A 27390-nucleotide genomic window follows, 5' to 3' on the forward strand; every position below is an offset into this window, starting at 1 on the left:
GCCCAATACCATGTTTACAGAACGTATTCTGACCCTCCACCCTTTGGGATCTCAGCCTCAGTTTGTGTTAGTTAACAACTTTCAATCCTCTGTTATTTGGCCTAGATACACGTACTAAGATAATTAGAATTAAAAACATCACCCATCGGGACCCATCAGTATTGCAGCGTCAGGGCATTCACTTCCGCACCGAACCGTCACATCATTCGATCGAGGCTCCAAGTCACGTGTTTACTAAGAGAGCAACACATTCAAGATGGCGCTACCTCCACCGCCGCCACCGCCACCTCCACCGCCTCCTCCTCCAATAGGAGAGGCAAATCCTCCCCCTTACCCCGGTCCGGCGCCTTTGATGCAACCTGCGACAAATGCTCAACCAGCTCCGGACGCTCAAACGGCATCCCAGCCTAGTGCTGCCCCAGGAAGCGAAGATAAAGTCTGGGAAAGAGCGTGGAGTGTGGACGAGCTGAGAAAGGGGTCATCAAATTGGACACTCGCTGCTGATTCAGGGGTAAGGCTGCTTACCTTAATGACTCCGTGAAAGACTGTAAACTACGAGTCTAGGAGATAATTGTTTCTTGTTTAAATCATTTTCTGTGACGGAGATTTTTTTCATTTGTTTACTGCGCCTATGCTATGAGGTGTCAAACCAAATTATAGCTCGAAACTTCAGGTGTCATTAAACTACTTTTACTGGATTAAACGACATAAACTTCACCTCGTAACGTTAGTATTAGCCATCTTAACAATCGAATCTACCCACTAGTGTCCAATTGATTGAAATATTTTTTGAGAAGTCGCATAAGTATTTATAAAGTGCCATACTTAAAATGAATTATTACGATAAAGCTGAGTGGTGATTAAATATTATTCAAAGTAGCTTACAAAACATTTCCTTACGCATATTTTATTAAAGTATTAGGCCAATCAGAAGCTGTTACCTTGGATGGTGAGGAAATAAACTCAATGTCTAAGGAAATATTTCGCATAACACCTTTGTTCATAAGGAAATGTTTTGTTTTCTCTTCTGATATGAGGGTATAAGGATTGATAAAGGTAATTATTTTTCTCAGCAGAAGTTTTATTTACCCAAAGTTAACCCTACAAACAGGCATCGTTCATTTCTCAAAATTTACCAATACCATAAGAAGTTCACAATTTATTTTGAACTAGCCTTCAATGGTTTGTTGTAATCCAGGAGTCCTATAACCCATGACCAAGTGGGAAACTAAGGGAACAATCATATTTTTTTTTTACTTTAAATCTACTGAACAACCTTAAAGTATACTGAGGATGTAGTAATTGTTATTTTCATGTAAACCTTTTTTTTCCTATTATGAGAACACTGGACTGACCAAGTAAACATTTTTGTTCAATGTAAGAACAATATAACAAATTAAATTTTGACAGAAATTATCAGTTTGTATTTTGATCTGACATTCTGCCAAAGATTGTGGCATATTATGTGCAGAACCAAGTTGTTGTTGAAGAGAAGATTCAACAAGTGCAGTCACTTTAGCTAAGGCTATCTGCTGCCATGCACAACATTACATTAAAAAAAAAAGAGATTTATTTTGACTGTCCATCCATTTATTACAAACCACTTCTCACATTATATCTGTTATTGCTTTATCTTCATTTGAAGCTGTCTTATGATAAACTTAAAATATTTATGTAGCCCTTGGAATAAATGTTATTTTTCAATTTCCAGTTTCTCCTTTATTTGCAAGAGTTCTCCCAACGAATTATTTCGCAAACTCATGATATTGAGACACAGGTGGATGGGCTGATCAATAGTACAAAAGTGAGTCAACAATTTATTTTCGTTGTTTCATTGAGTCAAACATCCATTTAAGTTGTGAAAGGCTAGCTGTATTAAATTTACTTTTCTCTATAGTTGTCATGTTTTTCTTAATAATTGCATTTTATTTTCTCCATGGGTCAAAATGAAAATGAAAACATGTAGAGGGATTTAAAAATATATTTTGTTATAGTATTATGCTTTATTGATTGATAGTTTTTTTTTCTTTTGTTTGCAGGGAATGGATTCCAAGGTGCAAAATACAATGAATGACTTTTTAATGCTGTCTAATACACAATTTATTGAAAATGTGAGTTTCTCTTCAAATAATTGTCCAGAATATCCTTTTGGTATACTTATCCGAACTGTATGTCATCTATCTACCCTTGGATATTTTTTAATAGGAATTTAGTAAGTGAGTGTTTTTGCAAAATATTTTTTTATTGTTAATTAATGACATTTTTTTTTTACAGATGGCTTATCAAATTTTGTGGTGAACAAAACAAGCAACTTTACCAAGTGTATATTAACTGATTTGGGGAGGTGTAGTGGCCTCATGGGTTAGTGTGCTCGACTCCGGATTGAGTGGTCCAGGTTTGAGCCTTGGCAGGGGACATTGTGTTGTGTTCTTGGGCAAGAAACTTTACTCTCACAGTGCCTCACTTCACCCAGGTGTATTAAATGGGGACCAGTGAATTTAATACTAGGAGCAACCCTGTGATGTACCGGCATTCCATCCAGGGGGTGGTAGAAATACTCCTGGTTGCTTCATGCTACAGAAACTGGATTTTAAGTGCCAACCCAATGGGCCACTAGGCTAATAAACAGGCTTTAATACCTTGACCTATATTAACTCAATGATTATTTTCAGCGTGTTTATGAAGAGGATGTCAGTAAAGATGAGACAAATGAAGAGAAGGAGAAAGCTCCAGAACCAGAAAAGGTATCTTGAATCATTCTCAATAGTATTGCTTTTAGGAGATTTTTACCCTTTACACCCAAGCACAAGTAGTCATATTCTCCATGCTCTTCTCTCTACATTTTCTCTGAAACATTTCAAGAAAAACCTTCAGCTAATTCTTCTTGATAAATATTATTAATTTTTCTAGCCTTCTGCTTGTTTTTTACTCTGATATTCCTTGCTTCCTTGACCTTGTTTTGTATGATGAATGAGCGAGTGTGTGTGTGCGTGTGTATGTGTGTGTGTGTGCATGTGTGTGTGTTGTTTGTGTTCTATCTTACCCAAATAATTACATATACATAAATCACCTAAGTATAGCTGCCCTTTTTTTCTAGCCCTATGGTTATTTGGGGAAGCTAGTACTCCTTTATATTCTCCTCAATTTATCATTATTTTTATCACTATTTTATATGTTGGATACAAATAAAGTTGTTGTTGTTGTTGTTGTTGTCTGCTGCTGATGAGAAGAATTTTTTTAACAATCATTATTAAAGTCTTAAGCACTCTAAACAACAAACGCGTTTAGTTACAATGATAAGGTTGAGATCGGACGTCAGCATTATCAGGCATCTCTGGCAGCTGCTTCAGTTCATGTAACAATCTCACCTCCCCACCCATCCCACCCCAGGGGAGGACATCCACCACACAGTAATCTTGTGCGCGGGAAATTAACGTCTCCTACCCCTAACCCTGCAGGAGACGGGGCCTACGGTTTATTTGTCCTTATCCGAGAAGACTAGAATATGTATCCATTTCTTGATATTATAGAAAGGTAGTAAATTCTCCTCAGTTATTTGAAGACCATGAGTATTGGTCCAGCCGGGGCTTGAACCCTCAACCTCCTGCACAGCACAATCCGGCGCTCTAACCATTTAAGCTAACCGGGATCATTGGATAATGCAATTCGAGACTTTTTATTGGCTTAGCCATTATGGTATATGAGCCAATATACCATTATCTGATAATTGTCTGTACATTGCAACATTCGGTTTCTTCTTACGAAATAAAGTCGTGAAGATTTGTCTTATATCTTGAGGGTGTTTTTTTTAATAGAACAATTATTCCAGTCCAATCATTAGGTCCTTAATCAGATGAGGATTTCCTTTATTCTTATAACCTTTGCCAGTCAGTCACCCTGATGGGGTTTAATAATAAGGCTTAAAATTTTCTCACCTGCCACCCCTTCCCCATTCTTCCCCTCCTTGCTCCTTGGCCTATGAACTTTCATTCTGTGCCTTTAGGTAGATGTAACAATTATTCCACGAGCACGCGTTGGATATAAGATGATAGATAGCCAATGACGCGCATAGTGCCGAGTGAGCTATAATCTAATATCCAACAAGCATGAGTGGAATAATTGTTTTACTAAAAATGCCCCCAAGAAATTATTATTTTGAAGAAGAAACCGGAGTTTTTAGCTCACTTTTGATTTTAAGGAAATATGGCATAGCTCACTGTTAGTTTTGTCTCAGGGTCTAATATTTGTACTCTCAACAGGCAAAAACAAGGGAGCAGCTAGAAGCAGAGGTTATTCCTAAGCTAAGTGAAGCTCTTAAACATGGAGTTGGGGTTATGGATAATGCATTTGTTGCAGTTGAGCTCACAACCGAACGTAAGTACTTTTTCGATCAGTGATATACAAGCACATACAGTACCTTTGTTTTTTTTTTGCAGTCAACTTTCTTACCTAAGTGTATTTGTAACCTGTGTAAGACAATTACTTCATGATTAAATTAACTTGTGGTTTGGGCTTAGGTTTATAAATTGAAACCTCCCTTCTCAGAGATAATTCTTCAATTCCTTGTAAAACACCAAGAAGCTGCTTTCAAAATGTCCAATCGTTCAACATATATTTCTTTCACACAGATTCTGATGATGAGGAAGAAGATAATGATGCCAAGACAGCATTTAAGCCACAAGTGATTTTGGAACCCAAGGTTTATTTACTATTTCAGGGCTTGACACTAACTTTTCAACTTACTAGCCAAGTGGCTAGTGACAACTTAGATGTTACATCAATTTCAGTTTTTTTACAAGCCAAACTGGCTAGTGGAGATCGAAAACCACTAGCCAAAACTGAATTTCTACTACCGTAGTCTGTGGTGGCTAATTGGCTACTGTTAGTGGCAACCCCTATATTTTCTGATCACCATGCCGTGTAGATTTGATATTAATCAGCTACTTTATGATGAAGGAGGCCTCACTCCTCTCCAAAGAGGTAGGGCTGGATGAGATAGGAACAACCAATCTGAGACACGCCTGCTTGATGACAAACAAAACAAAGCTTATAGATATACAGTTAATGGTATTTGAAGGAGGTAGGATAAAGACCTAACTTGGAACATTGTTTACACTGCAAGTCTTCTTAATCATAAACAGCTTCCCTTTTTTACCTTGAAGGATGTGTATTCCAATCGTCCATTGCCACACCTGATTGGAAGTGGTGATTTCTTTAGGGATGAGCTGGTAGGATTAGAAGGATCTTCAGGAGAAGGTAAATATGGTTAGCTATTTGACGTGAATCCAACAGTTGCAATGTTATGCAGGCCATCTATCAACTGACGGGTATTAATTGAGGGGAAAATGTAGAGGGAGAATTGCTAAACAGATTTTTGTGTCACTTGATTACAAACAGAAGATGAAGGTGAAGAAGATGAAGAAGAAGCATCTTCTAGTAGCAGTGGAAGTGAAACTGAATCGACAGCTAGTGGAGAATCCAGCAATGAGGTAATAATGATGAGGACGATAATAATCATAATTACAGAGGCAGTTTTTATTGTGATCTTTTTCGAAAATTTCTCAATCTTTATTGAACCACTATGGAATAATTATTTTTTGTAATCTGTCAAGCTAACATCAAAACTGTCAGTGTACTAATAAAAAGCGATTATCTTCTCATGATTAGAAAAGGTGTTGCAGTTTATTTACTTAAAGGAGCACTCTTATGAAACCACCCTGTAATTTGAAAACCCAAAAAATTCAGTTATTTCATTATAATATGAATTTTTAGCGATTAATAAAGCCTTTTCAATAATAATTTTAGTTGAAAGTCAATTCTAGGGCAAGAAATTATGATTTGAAAACTGTTCTGCCATTAATTTTCGTAATCACTTGCCAGACTCAACAAGACTGGCATGAGTTTGGATCGTGATGTAGATTATTCATTCGACGCGCCGTGCTTGTGGCTAATTTTCAAAAACAGTATTTTAATCTTATATGTTGCTTTTTATAACACTAAGACTAAGACTATTTCACTAAATTTCACGAGGTTTCCATATAAATATTAAAGTGTTTTGAGTAATCTACGTCACAATGGGAGTGACCGCTGACCGAAGATAAGTTGGCCGTGATTACGAAAATTAATGGCGGAACGGTTTTCAAATCGTAATTTCTCGCCATAGAATTGACTTGCGACTAAAATTATCATTGAAAAGGCTTTAATATCAATCGCTAAAAATTCATATTATAATGAAATAACTGAATTTTTCAGGTTTTCAAATTATAGGGTGGTTTCATAAGAGTGCTCCTTTAAGTCACCAGTTGTAACAAGGATATAAAGATGTGTGTAGCTTGCATCAGATTGTTTAATTTTAAATGTGTTTATTAATTTGTTACATAGAGCTCAGAAGAGAGTAGCAGTGAATCAGACACAGAAAAGCCACAAGAGACAGCGAAAAAAGAGAAAAACAAGCCAAAGGTGTGTTTAAGACAGACAGTTGCATAAAGCAGTGGAAATTGTAAATTAAAATATTTGATATGGTAGTCATGATTTGGCTTTCAGCAATAAAACAATGTACAAGCATTTCCAGAACAGAGGTGCAACATCTTCATCACAGCTAAAATGTACTGATCGGCATGGTCAGGGTATTTTTATTTAACACTTCCAAAGCATTTGCATAACTATTGGTAAAGGAAAAATATAATTGTGTGAAGAGTTTTGCCTGCAGTGAGATAGTTCATTTGATTTTATCCTAGCAAATTATTGAATCAGAAGAAGACGATGATGATCTATTTGGTGAAAAGAAGAAGCCTCCGGACTCAGATGAGGAAGAGGAGGACAGTGATGATGAGGAAGAACAGCCAAAGAAGGTTAAATAGGCAGAAATGCAGTTAAAGTTCACATCATTAGACACACTTTATGGTGTTTTAGATTGCAGTTGAGTGCCCTAGAAAGCACACTGAGGCAACAATGGTATTCACACTACAGATCTACAGTTGTAGGTCATGAACACTGGAGCTAGTTTGTGCAAAAAATGGTCTTGGACTTTTAGAATTGCAAGTGAAATGTTGTTAGTTTTGGGATTTTAGTCTCTAGTTGGATATATCAAAAAAAAAAAAAAACACCAGTCACCAATACAAAACAAAACAAAACATGAAGGAAATGTGACATAGCACTTGCTTTAACAACATTGTTATCAAGTGTAATTTGAAGTCCACCAACTGATTATAAATAAGAAAATCAAAAGAAAAGTATAGTCTTGAAGAAACACCCCAGAATACGAGCCTGCAAAAAATGGTGTATATATATTTGAGTTTGTAGGAGAATCACATTCTTAACCCTATAAACCCTCATGTCAGTATGCAAGTATGGGCTGTTTTTTATACATTACAGGGAAAATTTTGTCAAACAGTTGAAAGCTTCTTGAGTTTGCTATCATTTTCTCTTTTTTTTTTTATGAAATTAATTTTTTATTTAGAGGTTACATTGTTGGGAGAATTTCCAGGGCTCAATACTAGCTTTTCAACTTACTAGCCAAGTGGCTAGTGACCTCTTAGATGTTTTTAGATGTTACGACAATTTCAGTCTGTTTACTAGCCAAACTGGCTAGTGGAGATTGAAAACCACTAGCCAAAACTGAATTTCTGTGGCTAGTGGGCTACCATTAGTGTCGAGCCCTGATTTAGATGTTTATTGCTCACAGGGGTTGAAGGCTAAAGAGAGCTATGGATATTGTTGTCAAACTTCCAGGGCTGGGGATGTAGACCACTGAAAAAGTTTCTTTTTTCTCCTCAGCTGAAGGGTGGTTTAGACTTTGCTTCTGAACTGGCAGCAAAAATTGGAGTGGCAAAGGTGAAGCCACCAGACAGTGATCAAGATGATAATGAAGATAAGGTGGCTGATGGTGAGTGGAGTGAGGAGGAGAAGCAAGAGACGAAAAAGGTCGAAGTCCAGGAAAAACAGCGCAGCCTAACAAAAACCAGCTTAACAAAAAGCCGCAGTGACAGCAAGACGAAAGAGAAGAAATCTCATCACCATCATCATCATCACCATCATGACAAAAAAGAACGCTCTGATTCCCAGGGAGAGCACAAGCATAGAAAACGACATGACAGTAAAACCAGTCACTCTAGTGTGGACACAAGACATTCAGTTCCTGCAGAGGATGGTAAGAAATTGTCATGAAAAATAAATGAAGAAATGGTTGTTTTTAACATTTTTTAAGTGTCCATTTCTTCTTTTGTCAGATCTGTTTAGCCAGTCAAGTCCTCAAGAAGATGGTCTCTTTGGAGGTGAAGGAACCCCATTTGCTAAGAAAGGAGGGCTGTTTAGCGGTGGAGGAAATCTCTTTGACGATGTTGATGAAGACAAGGTATAAGATGTGTGTACTCTTATCTCAGTGGTGTGACCCATAATACTTGAGTTACTCTTTGGTAAAGGCTATTGTATGTTCTCTTCCTTGGTCCCAAGGTTTTTCTCTTTCTCCATTTTTTTCCTGCCTCAGAGAGAAAAAAAAGTCTCACCACATTTCTTATTGACAACAATATTATGCCACTTGGATTAGTGTTGGTGTCTTGCCTAAAAATATAGAGTTTGCCCTTGCACTATGGGATTTTCAGTCAATTAATTAACCCAAATAAAGATGATGCTTTACTTCCAGCCCCATTGTAATTGAGTTTGTTTACTGACTATAACATACCTGTGACTCTTGAGCAGAATCTGCAGCTACTTCCACACCTTTTCTTTTCTTCTTTTCTTCTCTTGTTTTCTTATCTCTGTTATGGTCCCTCTTCTTAAGAATCATCCGGCTATGTTATAACAGCTAACTCTCTTGTAGTGAAAGTATTTCATATTAGTACATACCACACAAGTGAATAGTGCTTTACCAATATGCTGCTTGGCTGCTTCAGGAGGGCCTAGCAAGTACTTTTCATGTCCAAACCATTTTAACTATGAATTTTGTTTCTTGTATTGTATATTATACACGTAATTCAGTCTTCGGACTGCGAGGTGTTTCTTTTTAATAAACGATTTATCTATCTATCTATCCAAGAAGCTGCAGAGACAAAATTGACAGAGATCAACTGATTTTTTGGGTTTCTGTGAGGTTTTTTACTAAAAAAATTATTCATGCTTCATGGCTTGGCAAATATTCACCACTATTCACCCCCACTTTGGTGAATAATTGTTATATATTGAGCAACACTTTATTATAAATAAATTTAATTTTTTGAACACATAGGATGACTTGTTTGCTGAGGCTTCAACAACAGAAACAAAGAAACAGGATGGACCAACAGAAGGTTTGGAAAAGTTACTATAAGAATATTTGGGGATGGTGAAAGTAAAATAACTTTTATCTATAATTGACAGTTGCTTAATTTTTCAGCAGAAGAGGAATCTGTTAAAGTTAAACCCAGAGCAAGAAGTACAGCAAGTGGGAAGAAAATCCCAGCTGGTGCAATCTCTATATTTGGAGGTAGTTATTGCAAAACAAGTATATTTGCTCTCAGTTTGCCCGGCTCTAAAGAGTTGGTTAAAATTGTCAGGTGCCCTTGCAGAATGTGGTGCATTCCTTTTACACCCTTACATCAGTGAGTCTACTTTCCATACCGTTTTCTTTACATTTCCTACAGCATTGACAAGGAGAATTTGAGTGAGAGTCAACACCTTCTTAAATTGTTGATAATATATATATCTTATTAACCAAGGGCAAGGGCCATACTGGGAGAATATCGGCCCGAGGTCTTGACAGTATGGACTTCGCTGCGCTCGGTCTGTGCAAAAAAGAGCGAGGGCCGATATTCTTCCAGTACGGTCCTGAGCAAGCTTGGTTAATAAGAGATTTATTATACGACTGAAGTTCAAAGGGACACAAGTGCGGTATCATTCGGGACAGTGCCCGGTCCAATACTTAGAGAACATTGGACCGGCAATAGAGCATTTTGATTGGTTGATTTTAGTTATTGGCTCTCTGACTGCCTGAGTCTTGTAATAATATCATTTATTCTCATGACCTTTCCGTTTGACTTAAGGGTGAAATTAGAAGTCCATCTTTCTTGAGGGTTGAAGGGTCCTAGTATTACTCAGAATAATACCGAGAAATTGGTGTTGAAATTAACTGGAACAATTTTTCTTTTAGACTCTGGGTTGTTTGGATCACCATCACCAACAAGAGAGGTAAGGGGTCAGTTTATTTAGATTTGATAGGGTGAAAAACGGCATTCACAATTTGGTCGTTTTTTAGTTTGATCCCTCATGTTTACAATTCCATAGAACATTTTATAATTGAGTTTCAAGAGTAATGAGGGTTTCTTTTGTTTTTCTTTGTATAAATCAATGGTTGCTTAAAGCTTAAACTTGCACCACCCATTTTTAATCATTTATGTGCAAAACTAAAATCAGTTTAAAGTTTTGTAACTCAAATTTTCCAAAGTTTGAGCTGCTGCTAGGAAACATACTGTATATTTAATTGGCTTCACATCAGCCCCTTCTGCACTTTTTGTTTGTTCTTATTGGCTTCTCAATCAAAATGCACTCTGAAACCTTGCTGCCCATCTGGATCAATTGTAGTAAGGAAATGGGATGTAATTTGTGGTTTAACCTTCACTGCTTGGAGAAAAGCAAACAAAAATAAGAATGACAGAGAAAATTACACTTTAGGTTCAACAACTTTGTAGCAGCATAGTTTTCTTGTGTGATAGATAATTTCATCCAGTGTCTATATTATGACTTTCTTTTCTTTGTTTCTTCTCACTCAGGACATTGCCACCAGTTTGACTAAAAACAATCTAAAGCAAGAGGAAGCTGAAACAAAACCCAAACCTAAGAGTGGAGGGGGTGGGGGTGGTTTGTTTGATGGTGATGATGATGATGATCTGTTCAGTGGTACAACTTCTAGACCATCTGCTGCAGCTTCAGTAGTTCAAGGTACATATATCTCTCTCAAATCCCTATTTTAGCATGCAAATTCGTAGCAATACCTCAATTTTATTACACGACTCGGGCAGTCAGAGGGCCAATAACTAAAATCAACCAATCAAAATGCTCTATTGCCGGTCAATATTCTCTCAGTATTGGACCAGGCATTGTCCTGAATGATACCGCACTTGTGTCCCTTTGAACTTCAGTCATATAATAAATCTCTTATTAACCAAGCTTGCTTGGGACCGTACTTGAAGAATGTCGGCCCTCGGTCTTTTTTGTACGGACCTTGCTGCGCTCGGTCCGTACTGTCAAGACCTCAGGCCAATATTCTCTCAGTATGGCCCTTGTGCTTGGTTAATAAGATAGATTTATCCCATGTGCTCTGATGAAAGGCTGACCCTTGAAACATCAGCTTTGAAACTATTTATGGTGGCCAATTTACATTATTAACTCAGTTGCTAAAACCAAAATTACCTTGTTACTCTCACCAATGCAGCACCACAGTTTCTTAGAAACTTACCCCCTCAGTTGTATGGACTCATTGAGTGAAGATATTATAGATGAGTTGCAGTAATGGTGTGTACTCTCACATTTTTTCCATCCCTTTCCCAATTTTTTTTTAATGACTTGAATCTGTGATTTTGGATAAGTAATTAATTTTTTCATTCACTTCTTTTGTCATGATGCAATTTTTCTTTCAACCCATCTGAAGTAGTAAGGGAATCTAAATTTGGTCCATATCACAGATACAAACAGGAGTAGTTTTGTCTTAGATGTTGTTGTTGATTGTGATCATTGTTACAAACAGTACCACTCTCCTTTGAAACAGAAACCACGAAGGTCAAACCAACAGCAAATAAGGTTGATCTGTTTGGTGCCCACAATGAGGATGAAGAAGATGATGGTGACTTGTTCAGTGGAGAACCTAAAGCAAAGGAAGCTGGACAGGCAACACCAAAGAAAAAGGTGTGTTCAAAATAGCAAACCTCTGTTCTTGTCTCAGCATGTTTCTCAGTTTTCAACTTATCATGGTCTTCAATCCCAAGTAACTCAGTGACAATGATCATACCATGGTATGCTCTGCATAGAAGCTAAGTTGGTAAATGAGGTAGGTTTGAGTAACAGTTTCCTCTTTGTTGTGTTCTGTGTTCTTTAGCTTCCAGCTGGTGCAGTATCCATGTTTGGTAGCTCACCACCTCCTTTAATGTTTGGCAAGAACACTGATGATGAAGAAGCCGTGAGTTAATTTACAATTTTTGAATTCTTGTACAGAACGGGATTTGGTATAAAAGTAGAAACTCACTTACTTGAACCATAACTATGCTTGAACTGGTTATCTTGAGTTTCCCTCCGATTTTAACAATATTAATAATATTAATAACAATAAATATTATGATGATGATCTTTTTCTTACCATTAGGGAAAAATGAATATCTAAGGTTTTGAAATACATATATACACAGATTTCTCACTTGAGAGCTTGCAATTTGATAAAATAACTTCAGAATGTTTGGAAAACGTCAACTTGGTTTTAAATTTTAAATTCCAATTTTATGAATGAGAATAAAATTTTTAAAATGACCAGCCAGTCAGTCTTGAATGATGATACCATTGAGAGCCTTTGAATTAGATTTTGAATTTTTGAATTAGTTTTGTTATATATCCACAGAAAGATGATACTGGGTTTTTCAAGGCATCCAATGCTGCACCAAAGAAGAATGAAGTAAAGCCTCCCCCTGTTTCACAGCCAAGCAAGCCAAAATCTGGGGGAGGACTATTCAGTGATGAAGATGAAGAAGAAGGGGGAGGGTTGTTTGGGGCCCCTGCTGCAAAGCCACTGCCCAAAGAAGAACCAAAGTCCCGACCAAAAACAAAGACAACAATTAGTTTGTTTGATGATGATGAGCAGGATCAAGAGGAAGATTTCTTTGCTGCACCAGCAGCTTCAAAACCAGTCAAGAAAGAGCCAACCAAGGACAAACCCAAAGAAGAAGTCAAGGTCAGATTCTCATTTCAGTCAGTAACTGGTTGCTGTTGCAGATGCCATGAGTCAGAACAATAGGGGAGAATAAGAACTGATAAAAAATCATTTTAAATTTACATAGCTCTAAATAGCGCCAAATTGCTGTTAGTCTGATGAAGAGAGCTTTAACTTGAAGCTCAATCATAAAAGTTTGTAGAGAAATAGATTTAGTGGGTTGGTGTTGAGGAAAATAATACTGCTTTGGTTTATGTTCCAAAGGTGATTGTGTCACTGAGTGAACAATGACTAATTGCGTCGCTGTCTTTAACCCTTTGTGAACATTTCCTCGTACTCCAGGAATCTAAAGCACCCAGTGCTAAGACTTCTGGGCTCTTTGATGATGACGATGAAGATTTGTTCAATTCTCCATCGCCTAAACCTCCCCCCTCTCCTAACGTCGCCCGCAAGGAGGAAAAAAAGGTATGTCTTTTTTTAATCAATTTATAGCAAATAAATATATGTACATACAAACATATAATTAAATAGCTGCGTTTGGTCTGTACTGGCGACCTCAGTCGGTCGATTCTCCCATACAGACCGACCTAGCCCAGTTAATAAGATGTTTATTATATGGCTGTGTCTTGTAGGCCAATTTTTTATATTCTTTGTACCTTTGTTTTTCTAGACCGGTCTAGATGCCGGTCTAGATGGGAAAATTTAGACCACTTTCAATATTGATTTCAGCCAATCAAATTCGTGAATTCGGTAGTTCCCAGTCCTTGTGAGACACAGCCATGTAATAAATGTACATACAAACATATAATTAAATAGCTGTTGGAAGACCTAGCGACAGGAATGAACTTCCCTAATGATAAAGGCCACCAGAAACTATATATATGAAAACGAGAACATAAATAAAGTATACATAATGACAGGTAGTATCATAAAACGAGTATAGTAAAATGCTACATGTTAAAACTTAGTGCTAACTAAAATTAAACAACAATCACATTGAATCACTGCTGTCAATAGCAAAACAGTAGAGTCTTAGGTCATTTTTCAACATAGAAAGTGATTCCCTTCTCCTAATAGATATAGGTAAATTGTTCCAAAGACGAGCAACTCTGGGAAAAAAAGACGACCTAAATAATTCTGTTCTAGCATAGTTAGTTTTGAAAGTTAGTTCAGCGATAAAATATGGGTATGTGATAACTGGATATTTTACAGGAAATAAACCTGTTTTGAATGATTTGGTTTTCTCTAAGAAATTGCATGGTACGCTGACGACACTCAATTGTACCTGTCTTTTAGTCCAAAGGAACAAACTGGCAAGGTTGAAGCCATGGCGAACATGGAAAAATGTATTAATGGTATCCACAATTGGATGAAAGATGTCAAACTTAAATTGAATTCTGATAAAACTGATCTGATACTTATTAGCACAAAACAACAACTGGCCAAAGTAAAAACTACGCACCTCAGTGTAGGAAACGGCCACATTACACCACGTAAAGTAGTTAAGAACTCAGGGGTGTGGCTAGACCCATCAATAACAATGAACACTCATATAGATAAAACCTGTAGTACAGCTTTTTTATCACCTATGTAATTTACGTAGAATAAGGAAATATTTAACACAAGAATCGATTGAAATTTTAATTCATGCATTAATTTATAGTCGTATCGACTACTGCAATAGTTTATATTTTGGGCTGCCAGACTATCAAATCAATAAGTTACAAAGAGTGCAAAATGGAGCGGCAAGGTTGATATTCATGGCTAGTAAATATTGTCACATTACTCCATTACTTTTTAAACTTCACTGGCTGCCCATTCGTCAACTTATTTTATTTAAGATCCTTCTGATCACGTGTAAGGCTGTACATGGGCTTGCGCCTAATTATATACTAGAATTAATGAAGTTAAAGACCCCAGGAAGGTGCAGATTACGATCTTGTAAGGACGATCTATTACTGGAATTACCAAAAGGGAAGATGTACTCCACACTCGGTGACCGATCTTTTCAAACAGCCTCACCAAAACTTTGGAATGTTGTTCCATATTATATTATAAATTCAAAATCGTTGAATCTTTTTAAAAAATATTTAAAGACGTATTATTTTATTTAAAGAAGCTTTTAGTTGTTAAATATCGAATTACATTAGATTAGATTATATATATATATTGTACTTAAACTACACTATTCATTTTTAGATATTTTATTGACATATGTTAAGCATATATATTATTTCATTATTAGATTTATTTCCTTTTCTATTTGTTTTTTTTTTTTCCAGTTAGATTTTTGTAACATTTTAGTTTCTGCGCTGATGAAAATGTATATTGATATTAACGCAATATATATCTATCTTATTAACCAAGCGCGAGGGCCGTACTGGGAGAATATCGGCCCGAGGTCTTGACAGTACGGACCGAGCGCAGCGAGGTCCGTACAAAAAAGACCGAGGGCCGATATTCTTCCAGTACGGTCCCGAGCAAGCTTGGTTAATAAGAGATTTATTATACGACTGAAGTTCAAAGGGACACAAGTGCGGTATCATTCGGGATCATTCGGGACAGTGCCCGGTCCAATACTTAGAGAATATTGGACCGGCCATAGAGCATTTTGATTGGTTGATTTTAGTTATTGGCCCTCTGACTGCCCGAGTCGTGTAATAAATATATCTTTTTAGACGTTTTGTTGTGTAGTATCGCTAAGTATTTTTACGAGTTGTGACGTATTTTGACGAGCCCGTAGGGCTCGTCAAAATACAAATAACGAGTAAAAATACTCAGCGATACTATACAACAAAGCGTCTAAAAAGTTATTTATTATCCAACACGCCAAACTGTTGTTTCTGCGGGCGAATTTCGCGGACAGTTATTTACGGGGAGTGCGTGACAGAAGTATGCGAAGCGGAACGGAATTGGCGCGTTGTTGTGTTGCTGTTTCTATTTTCTTCATTAAATGAAGAAATTTTCTGGTCGTCAAGCTGTTTTTCTTCGTTCGATTCATCAAATGAACTTGGATCTATATTTGCCAGCCATTCTGACTCTTCATCGTCGGAAATATGATTAAAATTGTCCGCCACTTTTTTTTTCCGTAACTACAATCCAATTCTTCGCTTCCGCGATGCGAGAAAACCAGTTTAACCGGTACTACAATAGACGAGTACAAATAACGTGTAATATTTGTACTCATCTCTGGCGTTATTCGTACTCGTCTAGGTGTAGTTGGATAAGAAAAGTTAATATTCTTAATAATTCTTAATGGTACGTTTATTACGTGATTGGCTGATTGACTATCTGTCTTACTGATTGATTGACAGACGACCAATCTGATGTAGCTTTCTGACTTAATGATGACTGATTGATTGATTGACAGACTGAGTGAGTGACTGACCGACTGACTTATTGATTGACTGACAGACTGACTGACTGACTAACTGGCCAACTGACTGACTGATTGATTGATTGATTAATTGATTGATTGATTGATTGATTGATTGGTAATAGTGAACAGTGGTTTCCATTTTCGGCTGTCGAAAACCTGTCGGTCAACTGTCGGCCAACACATTACGGACACATTACCAACTATTGGTACCTGATTGAATGACCAACCGGTTGATTAATTGATTAGGCCACGTAGCTTTTTCTGCTTTCATTGTTTCATAACTGTACTTATTTTTTTTACAGGAAGAAACGAAGCCTAGTAGGAGTTCTTCAAAAATACAATCTTTGTTTGATGCTGATGTTGATGATGAAGGAATGTTTGGAGGTACATCAGAGGATATCTTTACAGCGTCACAGGTAACAGCAAAACAACAACAAGCCAAAACCAAAATAACAAGTAAACATGTTTTAAAATGTTTGACAGTCTAACAACCTCTGTAATTGATTTTCCTTCGGCATTATTAGATGTCTTCTTTGTGCGCGCTTTGAGAAGAACGACTGGTTATCTTTAAATGTTTTCTCCAGTCTCCTCAGAAGTCGTTTGAGCCCGTGTCACCTTTATCAGCGGCCATATCAGAAACAGTCCCGCCTCTTGACGGCAACGATGGAGTTTCAATCAGCAAAGCGAAACCCAAACCAACCGCTGCAACAACGGCGGCGCCGAAACCTAGTCTGTTCAGTGATGAAGAGGACGACTTGTTCGGTGGGAAACCAGTGGAGGAACCGAAAGTCGAGGAGAAGAAAGAAGTGATATCAGAGAGCCCCAAACCCAGGAAACCAGTCGGCGCAGTTTCCATGTTTGGTGGTGTTGATCTGTTCGCGGGTAAGAGGCCTTCGTTTCTGGGAGAAAAGAACGAAAAGAACGATCCAGAGACGACAGAGGCAGTCAAGAAAGGAGAAGGTTTGTCTCCCGAGTAGTCCTTGTTTGGTCATGTTACGCTAGACGTTGTTTTGACTCGTCACGCTTTCTCCGCCATACAGTGTTGCTTGATGAGACAAACAACTGTTGTTAAGGTGATTGATTTAGTTGGAAAAGGTTAGTGTTCAATTGTGACTTGTCTTCCAGTTAAGGTTTTTGCGAAGGGTAAATGAGATACCACTAGGCTAGATCTCAAAGGCTGACGCAATCGATACATGTATAAATCCTCCCTTTTTACCTTCCAACTTTATTGATTTGTTTTCTGTGTTTTTTTTTTTTCCACAACCAGACAAGCCTGCTACAACCATGAAACAAGCGGATTTATTCGGCAGTGAACAAGCTGAAGATGAACTCTTTTCCTCCAAACCGAAGACAACAAAATCAATCGCGATTGCTTCCAAAGCCAAGCCAAGTTCAGACTTGTTTGGTGCATCTCCCGAAGATGATCTGTTCTCTGCTCCAAGTAAACCATCCTCAGGTAACACTAGGAGGACAATCCCGCCTTGGGACGGTTTCCTTATTGGACACATTCCCTCACGAAAAAATTAGGTGTAAGCTGTTTGTTATGAGCGTGAAAAAATGAAAAGTTCTGAATCCTTCGCGAGGATTCCAGTCTCAGTTCTGAAATCGCGTTTGAATGGTTATGAAGTTTAGCTGAGCGACGGAGAACTTGATGTTGAGTTCTTAAGGCTCACATAACACAAGCGTCTCACACATACTGCTAGGGATCAACAATGTCTTGGGAAGAGGCCCTGTGGGTTCCATGTTTTTTTAAAGAAAATATGGTTGCTCTCTAAAGAACTGTTTTACGTCTTGTTACGAGCGCGGTACAAAGAAATATTTCTGAGTTCCATGAGAAATCGAACCTCAGACCTTCGGATTTCGCGCTCCACTGCTCTGCCACTGAGCTTAAGAGACTCTTCGATGATCCAAGATGTTACCAAGTTAATATGTGACATGCATTCCGCACACTGCTTGGTTCAACAATGTCGAAAGCTTTGGATGAGTAAAATAGAATACGAAGGATGATGCATTTTAAGCTCGGTAATAAACAAAGAAAAATTTTGAAGATGAGAGTTCATGCAGCTGTGCATTTGTCTTAAAATTTCAGAACCGAAGTCAGTAAAGCCTCCAGTTATCTCGAAACCAGAGGTAGAAGACGAACCTACCAAACCTGTTGAGCCCGTAGAACCTGTCAAACCTGTAGAACCAGTAAGACCCAAGAAACCTGCTGGAGCGGTGTCCATGTTTGGTGGTGTGGACCTATTTGGTGGCAGCAAATCACCGCCATTTACAACGGCTCCCGCCAAAATACGTGTACCTGTAAAACCAAAAGGTAGCATAGTATGTTTGTTTGTTTGTTTGTTTGTTTGTTGTTGTTGCTGTTGGTTTTTTTTTTTTTTTTTTTTTTGCTGTTACTTACCTGTGAGACCACTAACCCTTCAGATACAGGATTGTGAGAATCGTTTTTGTCTCTTCAACCACAAGAGTGATTAGGATTCAATTTCTCCTTACAACACCACCCCTGAATCAAACATGGTCTTGAGAATTAAAGACATATTTAACAGAGCTCGACAGTAACTTTTCAACTTACTAGCCAAGTGGCTAGAGACAACTTAGATGTTACAACAGTTTGTTTACTTAGCCAAACTAGCTAGTGAAAATCGAAAACCAGACAAAACTGAATTTCTACTAGTCTGTGGCTAACTGGCTACCGTTAGTGTCAAGCCCTGATATTAGCCACTTGAGACGCGCGTCATTTTTTTAAATTCTCCCAGCCTGTCCCATAGGACACGTTTGGAGAACAGTATTGAGAATAAGCATTCTGATGTCAGGGTGAAATTGCGTGAACTTGAACGTGGGTTCCGCCAGATCAAGCATGAAGGGTTTGCCGAGACTTTTCTGGGTCCTTGCGTTTTGCTCTTGAGCAGTGATCTTTCATCTCCAGGGCCCCAAGAAGGAGCAAGAAACCCACCTCATCCCCCCTTACCCCCAAGAAAAAACAAAAAGTTTTTGTAAGGTGTCCCCAACGATTTCTTTGCTGACTGTTTGCAGATCCCTTAGGAGGGGACGACGAAGAAGACTTGTTTTCTTCCGAATCTAAAGATAAAAAAGAAGCTGAGCCTGAGGTGAAGTTGATTCTCTGTAGTTAACAAGGTTATTTATGTGGCGTAGGCAACATCAGTACGAGATACATGTGATGGAATATGAACAGTATCTTTGGCTCGATTCAATTCCTCATTTCAAAAACGAGTGGGGGAGTGGGTCGGGCTCGCCACGAAAGTTTGTCTGGGATCGTTACTCGGGACACAAATCTGTAGTAAACAAAGAATTGCGTCCCAAGTAACGATCCCAGAAAACCTTGCGCGGCGAACTCGACCCACTCTCCACTCGTTTTTGAAATGGGGAATTGGATTCCGCTTACCCTTCGCACTGGTGTGCAGCACTCTCAACTTTAAAACCCGTTTATAGACCTGAACTTAAGGAAACGCCTTTTTCTGTTTATTTTAGCCATCAGGTCCACTTCCAGTACCCAAGCCAGCCTCGTTACCATTCCCCTCGAGTGTCAGTCCTAAAACGTCACCGGTGAAGCTTGGGTCAGGAATCGAGAAGCTGCAGGTATTAAATATGCTTTGAAGGGAAGAGTGACATCATATCAAAATTTCGATCTTTATTAAAGGGATAAGACAACGAAACATTACAGAAATGAAACACAAGTCAAACTTTTTTACCTTTTAAATGAACCTGAAGAAACTACGTCGTGGTTTGTCCTTCGTGAGCCCGAAAAGAAGTATTCAAGATTGGTTTTTCTCCTCAAGCAAAGGTTACTCTCGATGGCACCCCATACGAATTAACGTGTACTGACAGTGTATTTTTTAAGCGTGTGTTATTTATTCTTGTCAGAAATCTCTCGCCTTTAATCCTGCCATGTTGAGACCCGGAGCGGCCCCGCCGAAGAAGGAGGCCCCGGCTACTGTAGCTTCATTTGACGAGCCAGCCAAAGTCACCACCCTGGAGAGCACCAATAAGGTTCGCTTGAATCAACTCATCTTTCACTTTCCTTGACATTTGAAACGGGTGTGGTACAAAAAGTCTCAGTCACCCTGCAGCGTTCGATTTCGCGGTCGGTTGATTGCTAACTGAACTACAGAGCAGTTGTTGGTTAATAGGTCATATGCAAGGTCCATATGCGACATGCACTCTACATATTATTGCAAGGATCAGTAAGGTTAACAGCATCCTTTATTATAACACAACCAAAGTAAAGCGCGCGCTCTGATTGGACAGTTCAGTGTACACCATTTGCCCATGGGTGTACGCTGCTGACGTGAGCAAATGCAAAGACTTGTCTTCGCGCGCTTGTTTTTTCTGGTCAAGTAAGATTTGTCAAATAAAAGAGAACTCTTTTGCTGCAATATATCAATGTTACGTTAGAAAAGGGAAAAGCTAGAGTTGCTCTTTACGCTTCTTTCGTGCTTAGCAAACTTCCGCGTGCATCCATAACTCAATAGTTTATGCTGTGGTGTTTACCATTTGTTAATGAAGGTGGGATCTTAAAGATTGTCCATTTTTGAGCGCGGGAGTCTAATAAAGAAATGTATAGCACTTCCCATGAGTGTGGAATAGTAAAAAAATTTGCCGGAATCTTTGCCATGTCTGATTTTCCACCCCTTTATTTTTTTTGGTGTCCATTATATCAACTTATTTTTTGCTCAATGTTTTCAGGTTCGCGCCAAGGTCCAAGTCAAACGCCGTCCTCCAACGCGCCAAGCCCGTCGGGCTGCGGCAGCAACGAGTAGCGCTACGGACGCATCACTTTTTGGCACGTCGACGAATGAAGACGAGGGCGCAAGTGCTCGGGTGTCCTGGGGAGGATTTCCCTCTCCGGAGGAGGGACTGGGAAATGATGAAGTGGATACTGGGCAGCGACCGTCGAGGACTAAGACCAAGGATTCTGATCTGAGCGACGAGTTTTTCGGTTTCACTAGTTCTGGGTCCGCTCGGGTTAAGAAAGACGTCTCCGAGGACCCTTTATCTGGGGGAATTTTTTCAGATTCTGTTTCTACTAAGCCGAAGGTTTCGACAGCTAATGAACTATTTAAGGAGGACTCCGATGATTTATTTTCAATTTCAATCGAGAAAACAAACAAGATAGATGTGGACGATCCTCTTTCTGTTGGTGAAACAAAAGAAGAAAGTAAACCCAAGACTGCAGATCCGTTAATTACAAATGACTCTTCTCCAAGTTTAGTTAGTGCCACATCTCCCGAAGAAGATTTATTTTCATCTGCCAAAGACACAAAGAAAAAATCAGAAACAACTGTAAAGGAAACGCCCAGCAAAGGTGAAGAGGACTCAAAGATTTCCTCGCCTCTAGATGACGATTTATTTTCACCTGTCCCCAAAGACGATAAAAACGTGGCTAAAACAACAGCTGCAAAAGATGAGCTCTCCGCCAAACTTCCAACAAACCTTCCAGCAAAGGAACAGTCGCCAGTCTCAGATGGCGACTTGTTTGCGTCAAGTACAGCAAAGGAAGAGAGCAAACTCAACAAGGGGGAGAAAGAAAAAACCACCACGGATAAAAAATTTTCTTCCCCTCTCGGTGACGACGATGATGATTTGTTTGCAGTTAGTGCGCCGGCCAAGAAAGAAATAAAAACAGTTACAGACAGTGCTGCGAAAAAAACAGCAAGTCCACTGTCTGGCAAGAAGACAGTTACGAAAGGAAGCTCAATTCTTGACGTAAGTAGTGCTTGGCTTCCATCAGTTACACAATCAGGTTTTTCTTACTCGGTGCTGCTAGGGAAACATTTTTTCCACACAACAACGATAGCAATAGCTTGTGCCCGGCACTTGGTCAGCTCATACGAACAAAAACGAAGGCGAACGAAAATCGGCGGGGACTTGGGGAGAAGAAACGAAGTGGGGTCGAGGGGGCTTAAACCAGAGCTTATTTCCCCCCACCCCTCCCATTTTTGTCTCGCTTGTCTCGATTTTTCGCTCGTCCTTAGACACTAGAGTACGCCAGCATAATACGCTATGTTGATGAGGGATTCCTTTTTTGTCCCTTCTTTGAAAGACAAGGCTATACCAGGTGCAAAAACGTGTTGAGGTTAGTTGATGAACTAGCCTGAAAGACTGATAGCCCAGTTAGAATATCTTCGCACCTTGTCTTTCTGAATTGAACTTGAGGGCGGGTGTGTGGTAAGGAAAGAGCGGATTGCAAGAACAATTGTTAGAATATACTAGTATTTAAGGTGTATGAATCTGCGTTTGGTTTTTTCAAGTTTCTTTTTTGGTTTGTTTTGTAGTTTGTTTGTTTGATTTTTTTTTTTTTCGGAAAACCTTGTTCCCTTTCCAACTACTGGTCTAGACCAGCCTCTTAGCCTTTTTTTGGCAATGCAAGCACAGATTATTATTGAGCGCAGAGACGTTTCTGTTATCTTGACTGAGGCTTGAATCGAAAAGAAATAGATACGTACACCAAGACTCTGTTTAAGTCAGCTGTGTTCATGAAGAAACGCGCGTCTCTACCGCGTGGACGTGTTTCCCTCGCGTGATTTTCCTCATTCCTTGCGTGGTCTGTAGATTTGGGCGTGAAATTTAAGTTATGAAATGTTTTGATTGTTTGACGCCGAATTTTTTGTTAGGTTGAAGAAATTTTAATTTTGCTTTAAAATAACAATTTCACACAAAGGTATCTCATCGTTTGCGTGGTTTCCGAGTAATTACTGTTTCCATAGTACCGAAAAACAGCTTTAGTTTGGAACAATTGTGAGATCTTCAAAGGCTGATTTCTGGCAAAAATTAATCATAACTTGATGCTGTCGATAGGTAAAGTAAACGTTTTGAAAAAACAGCTATGCCAAAGGAAAAGAAATAAACATTGTTATCTCTACCAGCTTTTGCACCGACGGACAGGTTAGAACGTCATAAAAAAAGGATTAAATTTAGTTTGTTTATTTCTATTGTAATTTAAATTGGATGTTTTTAATGTAAGTTTGCAGCCGGCGATAATCGACGTTATTTGATGTCTATATTTACATACACAATGATATATTATTCATATATTTCAAGGGCACATGACTTTTAGGCGACTTTTATTAAATAAGATCTATTTATAAACATAGATGATGAACTGTAAAACGGCAACTACAGATTGCAAATTTTCGAAATCTTCTAAATCCTTCGTCGTCAAACTCTTCGTCTTATTTTGCTTAAGACTTTTCGCAATCTTCAGACAAAATTTTTAATGGTAATTTTGGAGAGTTGTTTGTAAAAATGGCTTTTAATGGAACAGGAGCAGATGTTAAAAAAAAAATTAGTATTTCGTAAGTAGGTCGTGCAATTTAGCGAGGAACTGCAAGAACCGTTGTCGTGACGACAACGATTACAATTGTTGCGTGGGTGGCCTTCAATTTCTCATTTATTCTTATGTCTTCGGCCACTAAGTTAACATAGCTTCAAAAAAAGGTTAAAAACATATACAGCAAAAGTTTTGTAATAAAATATGTATTTACGCAGCACAAGTTTTTCATGATCAAATTTACAAGGCGTCCGTCATATTTGACGTTCACAGTGCATCTAAAAAGCTTTCGTCCAAATATGTTTACATTCTTGGTGCTGTCTTAGCGATTTCCTTCGTGAGAAACTTGATAACTTAGTGTAAATTATTTTTGTAACGACGCTTCGCGTTAGGAGTTGAAACGTTTTTTTTTTCTTTTTTTTTTTTTCCTGTTATTTATTGAATTATTCTGCAATAGTACGAGTTTCATTGGAGTTTGTTTGTCACCTGTTTTCAGAAAGAAGACGATGAATTATTCTCCGTCAAGAAAACTGAAGCCCGAAAGCCGAAGAAAGTCGTGAAACCGCTGGGAGATGATGACTTGTTTGGAGACTCAGGGGACATCTTCAGCGATATTCCGAGCAAACCAAAGGGGCCTAAAAAGAAAAAGTCTGCCACCAATGCACCCAAAGACGACATATTCGCTGATGATGCCGCGGCTGGAGGTTTGTTACAGTTTATTTTTTGGAAAAGTGTTTATCATTATTTTATTTAGTTGTTCCTCGAGGAATCGGATGGGATGCTCTATCGAGTAATCTAAGAGCGAAGTCACCTTCCATCATCCTGAAAAAAAGATCATAAAATGGAAGGAGACTTCCCCATCAGACTGGGGTACGAATCCTTACAGAGGTCTTTTATTTTTTCCCATCCAACGCTCTCCAGAAATGCTTGGCATCTCACTCTTCGCTCTTATCTGGATTTAAATTATTTTTTATTCAGATCTTCCATGCAGCATGTCTATTAACAATCGGCCAATCAGTCATTCTAAAACTGCCTGTTGATATTTTTGTCAAGTTTAAAAACTTCTCCACCAATCACGGTAGTCATCTTCCCATATTTAGGCTTTTAGTCTCGTGTGTTTGTTCTCCAAATGTTTTTAACAACCACGGGTCTACTGTTGACTTTCTTGTCTTATCGATTGTTTTTGTTCCTGAACACTGCGATTGCTGTACACCGCTGACTCGAATCTGGCAGGTTCGATTTCTGTCGGTCTCGGGTCCGGTCTTCCTTCTGCTTCCCCACTCCCTCCCTCCTTGGGCTTATTTTCTGAACGGAGACAAGCCACCTGGGCTAACAAACGGGCCTTTTAGCTGTACTTCAACCCGGTCGTCAATGTAAGGTCTGTTTGTAATTATCAAAGTGGGAGTTGAAAACCTAATCTGGAGTGCATACTAAAACATTTCATCGCTACAGTATACATATACGCCAGAGATATAGTGGCTATGATAAGAATTTTGATGACTCATGTTCAAAATATGTTGTCTTTGTCAGTCATTTTCCGAAATAAATGGAATGAAAACTTCGAAAACCCTCTTTATATCGAAAGCCTTGACTACTTCGAAAAATACCGAATTTTAAGGTTGAATTTTGCGCTGTAAAAGTCCCACTAGGTTTCTTTTTCCAATTTTCCAAGATGTACATTTATACGTAGTGGTATATATGTAATCATTTATTCGTTAATTCGTTACAACAGGAGACGAGCATGCGCCAAAGAAAACAGCGACAAAAGCCAAGAAGAAAACAGATAAAAAGCCTAAAAGTTCAATATTCGATGACGACGCACCAAGTATATTTGACGACCCACTGAATGCTACTTCAAAGTAAAAATATTGCAACTAAAAAAATTTCCTTAAAATTGATGAGACGCCAAAATCATTTTACACAAATAAATTAGTCACGTATTTTATATAATATAAGAAAAAGGTACAGTCTGCTATCATAATTAAAATGATTTGTAGTATTTTTTGCTGATTCTCCAAGAGAAGTGCAGCGACGGTACCACAAGGTCAAAAAAGACTGAAGGAATTAAATGTACTTGAGATTTCTATTTTGTATAGAAGAGCGTGAAAGAATGAAGTGATTTTCTTGTTGGCCAAATTTAAGAGATTAGCGATTTCCCTTGACAGAGCCGAGCAGAAGCTCTGTCAAGGGCCCTCTTTCAAAATACCATTCTAATCCATTTTACAAGCTCTTGAAATACAAACCAAGACAAACAAAACCACGTTTACATATCGTTTCAAGATGCAGGCTCGCGGTTCGTGCACGTAAACAAAATGAGGCTAAATTTTCATGGTCGTCATTCCCAATCAATTTTGAGATTCTGGTTTTCTCGTACACCGCAGGGAAAATGGCCACATGAAAGAACCACTCACGAGATTTCCATTTTTTCAGCCTCACACAAGGATTTAATTGACTTTAAGTTTTAACCTGAGGCGAAAGAGTAATTGAGAGACACCACTCGATACTCATCAACAACACATACGGTAGAGCCACTTTTGTTTTTCTTTGAATCAGGTCCAGTTGATCCTTTCACAATATAGACAATCGTTTTAGCACATTAATTTTAGTGTTGTTTAAATTTAGATGTTTGTTTAGGTAAAAGGTCAACTTTAATCTGAATTCTTTAGATTTGGCGAATTAGTATTTCACGAAGAGTCACAAAAGCGAAATTACTGAAACTCATCTCTCTAGCAATGGCAATTGTGAACCACTGTGGCAAATAAATCTATGTTTGCTCATGGATGGGGAAAATCCACTGTTTGCGTGACTTTCCAGACGAACTCAATCCATTGAAGATCTCGTGAGAAAAATTTCTCACTTGATTTACAATCAATTTATCCTCTTATTGGGTGATAATGAAATCCACCCGCCTGAGCTAATACTCACGCATGTATAGCAGAAGGCATGTTGTAAATTGGTGAATAGCACTTCGCTTGCCAGCAAGTAAGTTTCGTGATAAATTTTATAAGATTCCATGCGGGATCTTCCGAAATATAATAGACATGTCTGGATGCGCTGTGATCCACATGTCTTTCAGATGTTGGTATCGATTGTTTTTACTTTAAACCGATAGTTAGTGTAGGATCTGTGTTTAATTATCAAAGCAGGAGTTAATTATCCTGTCTGGGGAGCATAATGCAACATTTCAACGGTACAGAAAAAGGACACCATTACTCATGTTAGAAAAATGTTACTGTCTGTTTCATTCGCTTGAAAATGTAGAATGGAATTTTCAAAACCTCCCTTTATAGCGAAATTCATGACTGAAGTATTGAAATTAAAGATTGCAGTTTACACCCCTAATAGCCTCCTGTTCACCTTTTACCTGTTTGACACATTTCCCAAAGTTTGTAAAACGAAATGAGGTCGGAGTAATCCAGGAAAAGATGAGGTTCTCCTTATGATCCTTCTTAGAAGGAGAGCACGGATAAAGAGCAGGGTGTGTCGGAACTCTTCGGCTGTCTTCGGAAAAGCTTTCGATACCTTTTCGGAAACAGTCGGATTCTCTGCACAGAAAGCTCATGCATTTCAGTCAAACTAGACTTGCGTCAGTTTCCATATTGGCTAACGAGCAAGGTTCTCTGTTACAGTATCAGGTGATGGAGCTTTCTGTTGTACACGACATTATTTTGTTCTCTATGTTAATTATGTCCCTAAGGCAAACGGCCGGAGGCTGTTGGACCAGACAAATTGTGTTTGAAGATGATGTGTAAAATAACCACTCAGCATTTTGACTTATTGTTCTTATTATACGTAAAAAAGAAAGGCAATAAATGCAACGAAGAGTGGAACAGGAGT

At 38.4% G+C, this 27390-nt stretch overlaps 1 protein-coding gene across 4 annotated transcripts; it reads left to right on the forward strand.

The window, feature by feature from the left end:
- Positions 1-238: 238 nt before the first annotated feature.
- On the forward strand, positions 239-26895 carry LOC111330355 (uncharacterized). Of its 4 annotated transcripts, none has more exons than XM_088728766.1 (30): positions 239-511; positions 1712-1804; positions 2040-2111; positions 2673-2744; positions 4260-4374; positions 4629-4699; positions 5163-5256; positions 5398-5489; positions 6382-6459; positions 6738-6851; positions 7777-8149; positions 8229-8353; positions 9224-9284; positions 9371-9460; positions 10124-10161; positions 10743-10911; positions 11738-11874; positions 12065-12145; positions 12578-12907; positions 13229-13351; positions 16568-16681; positions 16850-17225; positions 17533-17721; positions 18355-18579; positions 19299-19372; positions 19755-19862; positions 20148-20273; positions 20970-21989; positions 24050-24257; positions 25286-26895. In XM_088728766.1, the coding sequence occupies exons 1-30, from the start codon at positions 257-259 to the stop codon at positions 25414-25416; spliced, it is 5154 nt and encodes a 1717-aa protein (XP_088584892.1). In that variant the 5' UTR covers positions 239-256; the 3' UTR covers positions 25417-26895. The 4 variants fall into 4 exon arrangements, with proteins under 4 accessions (XP_088584892.1, XP_088584893.1, XP_088584894.1 ...); XM_088728767.1 differs by having other exon boundaries at positions 9374-9460; XM_088728768.1 differs by having other exon boundaries at positions 7783-8149.
- The last annotated feature ends 495 nt before the right edge of the window (positions 26896-27390 follow it).

The sequence above is a fragment of the Stylophora pistillata genome, chromosome 7 (assembly GCF_964205215.1).
Source record: "Stylophora pistillata chromosome 7, jaStyPist1.2, whole genome shotgun sequence".
Lineage (NCBI taxonomy): Eukaryota > Metazoa > Cnidaria > Anthozoa > Scleractinia > Pocilloporidae > Stylophora > Stylophora pistillata.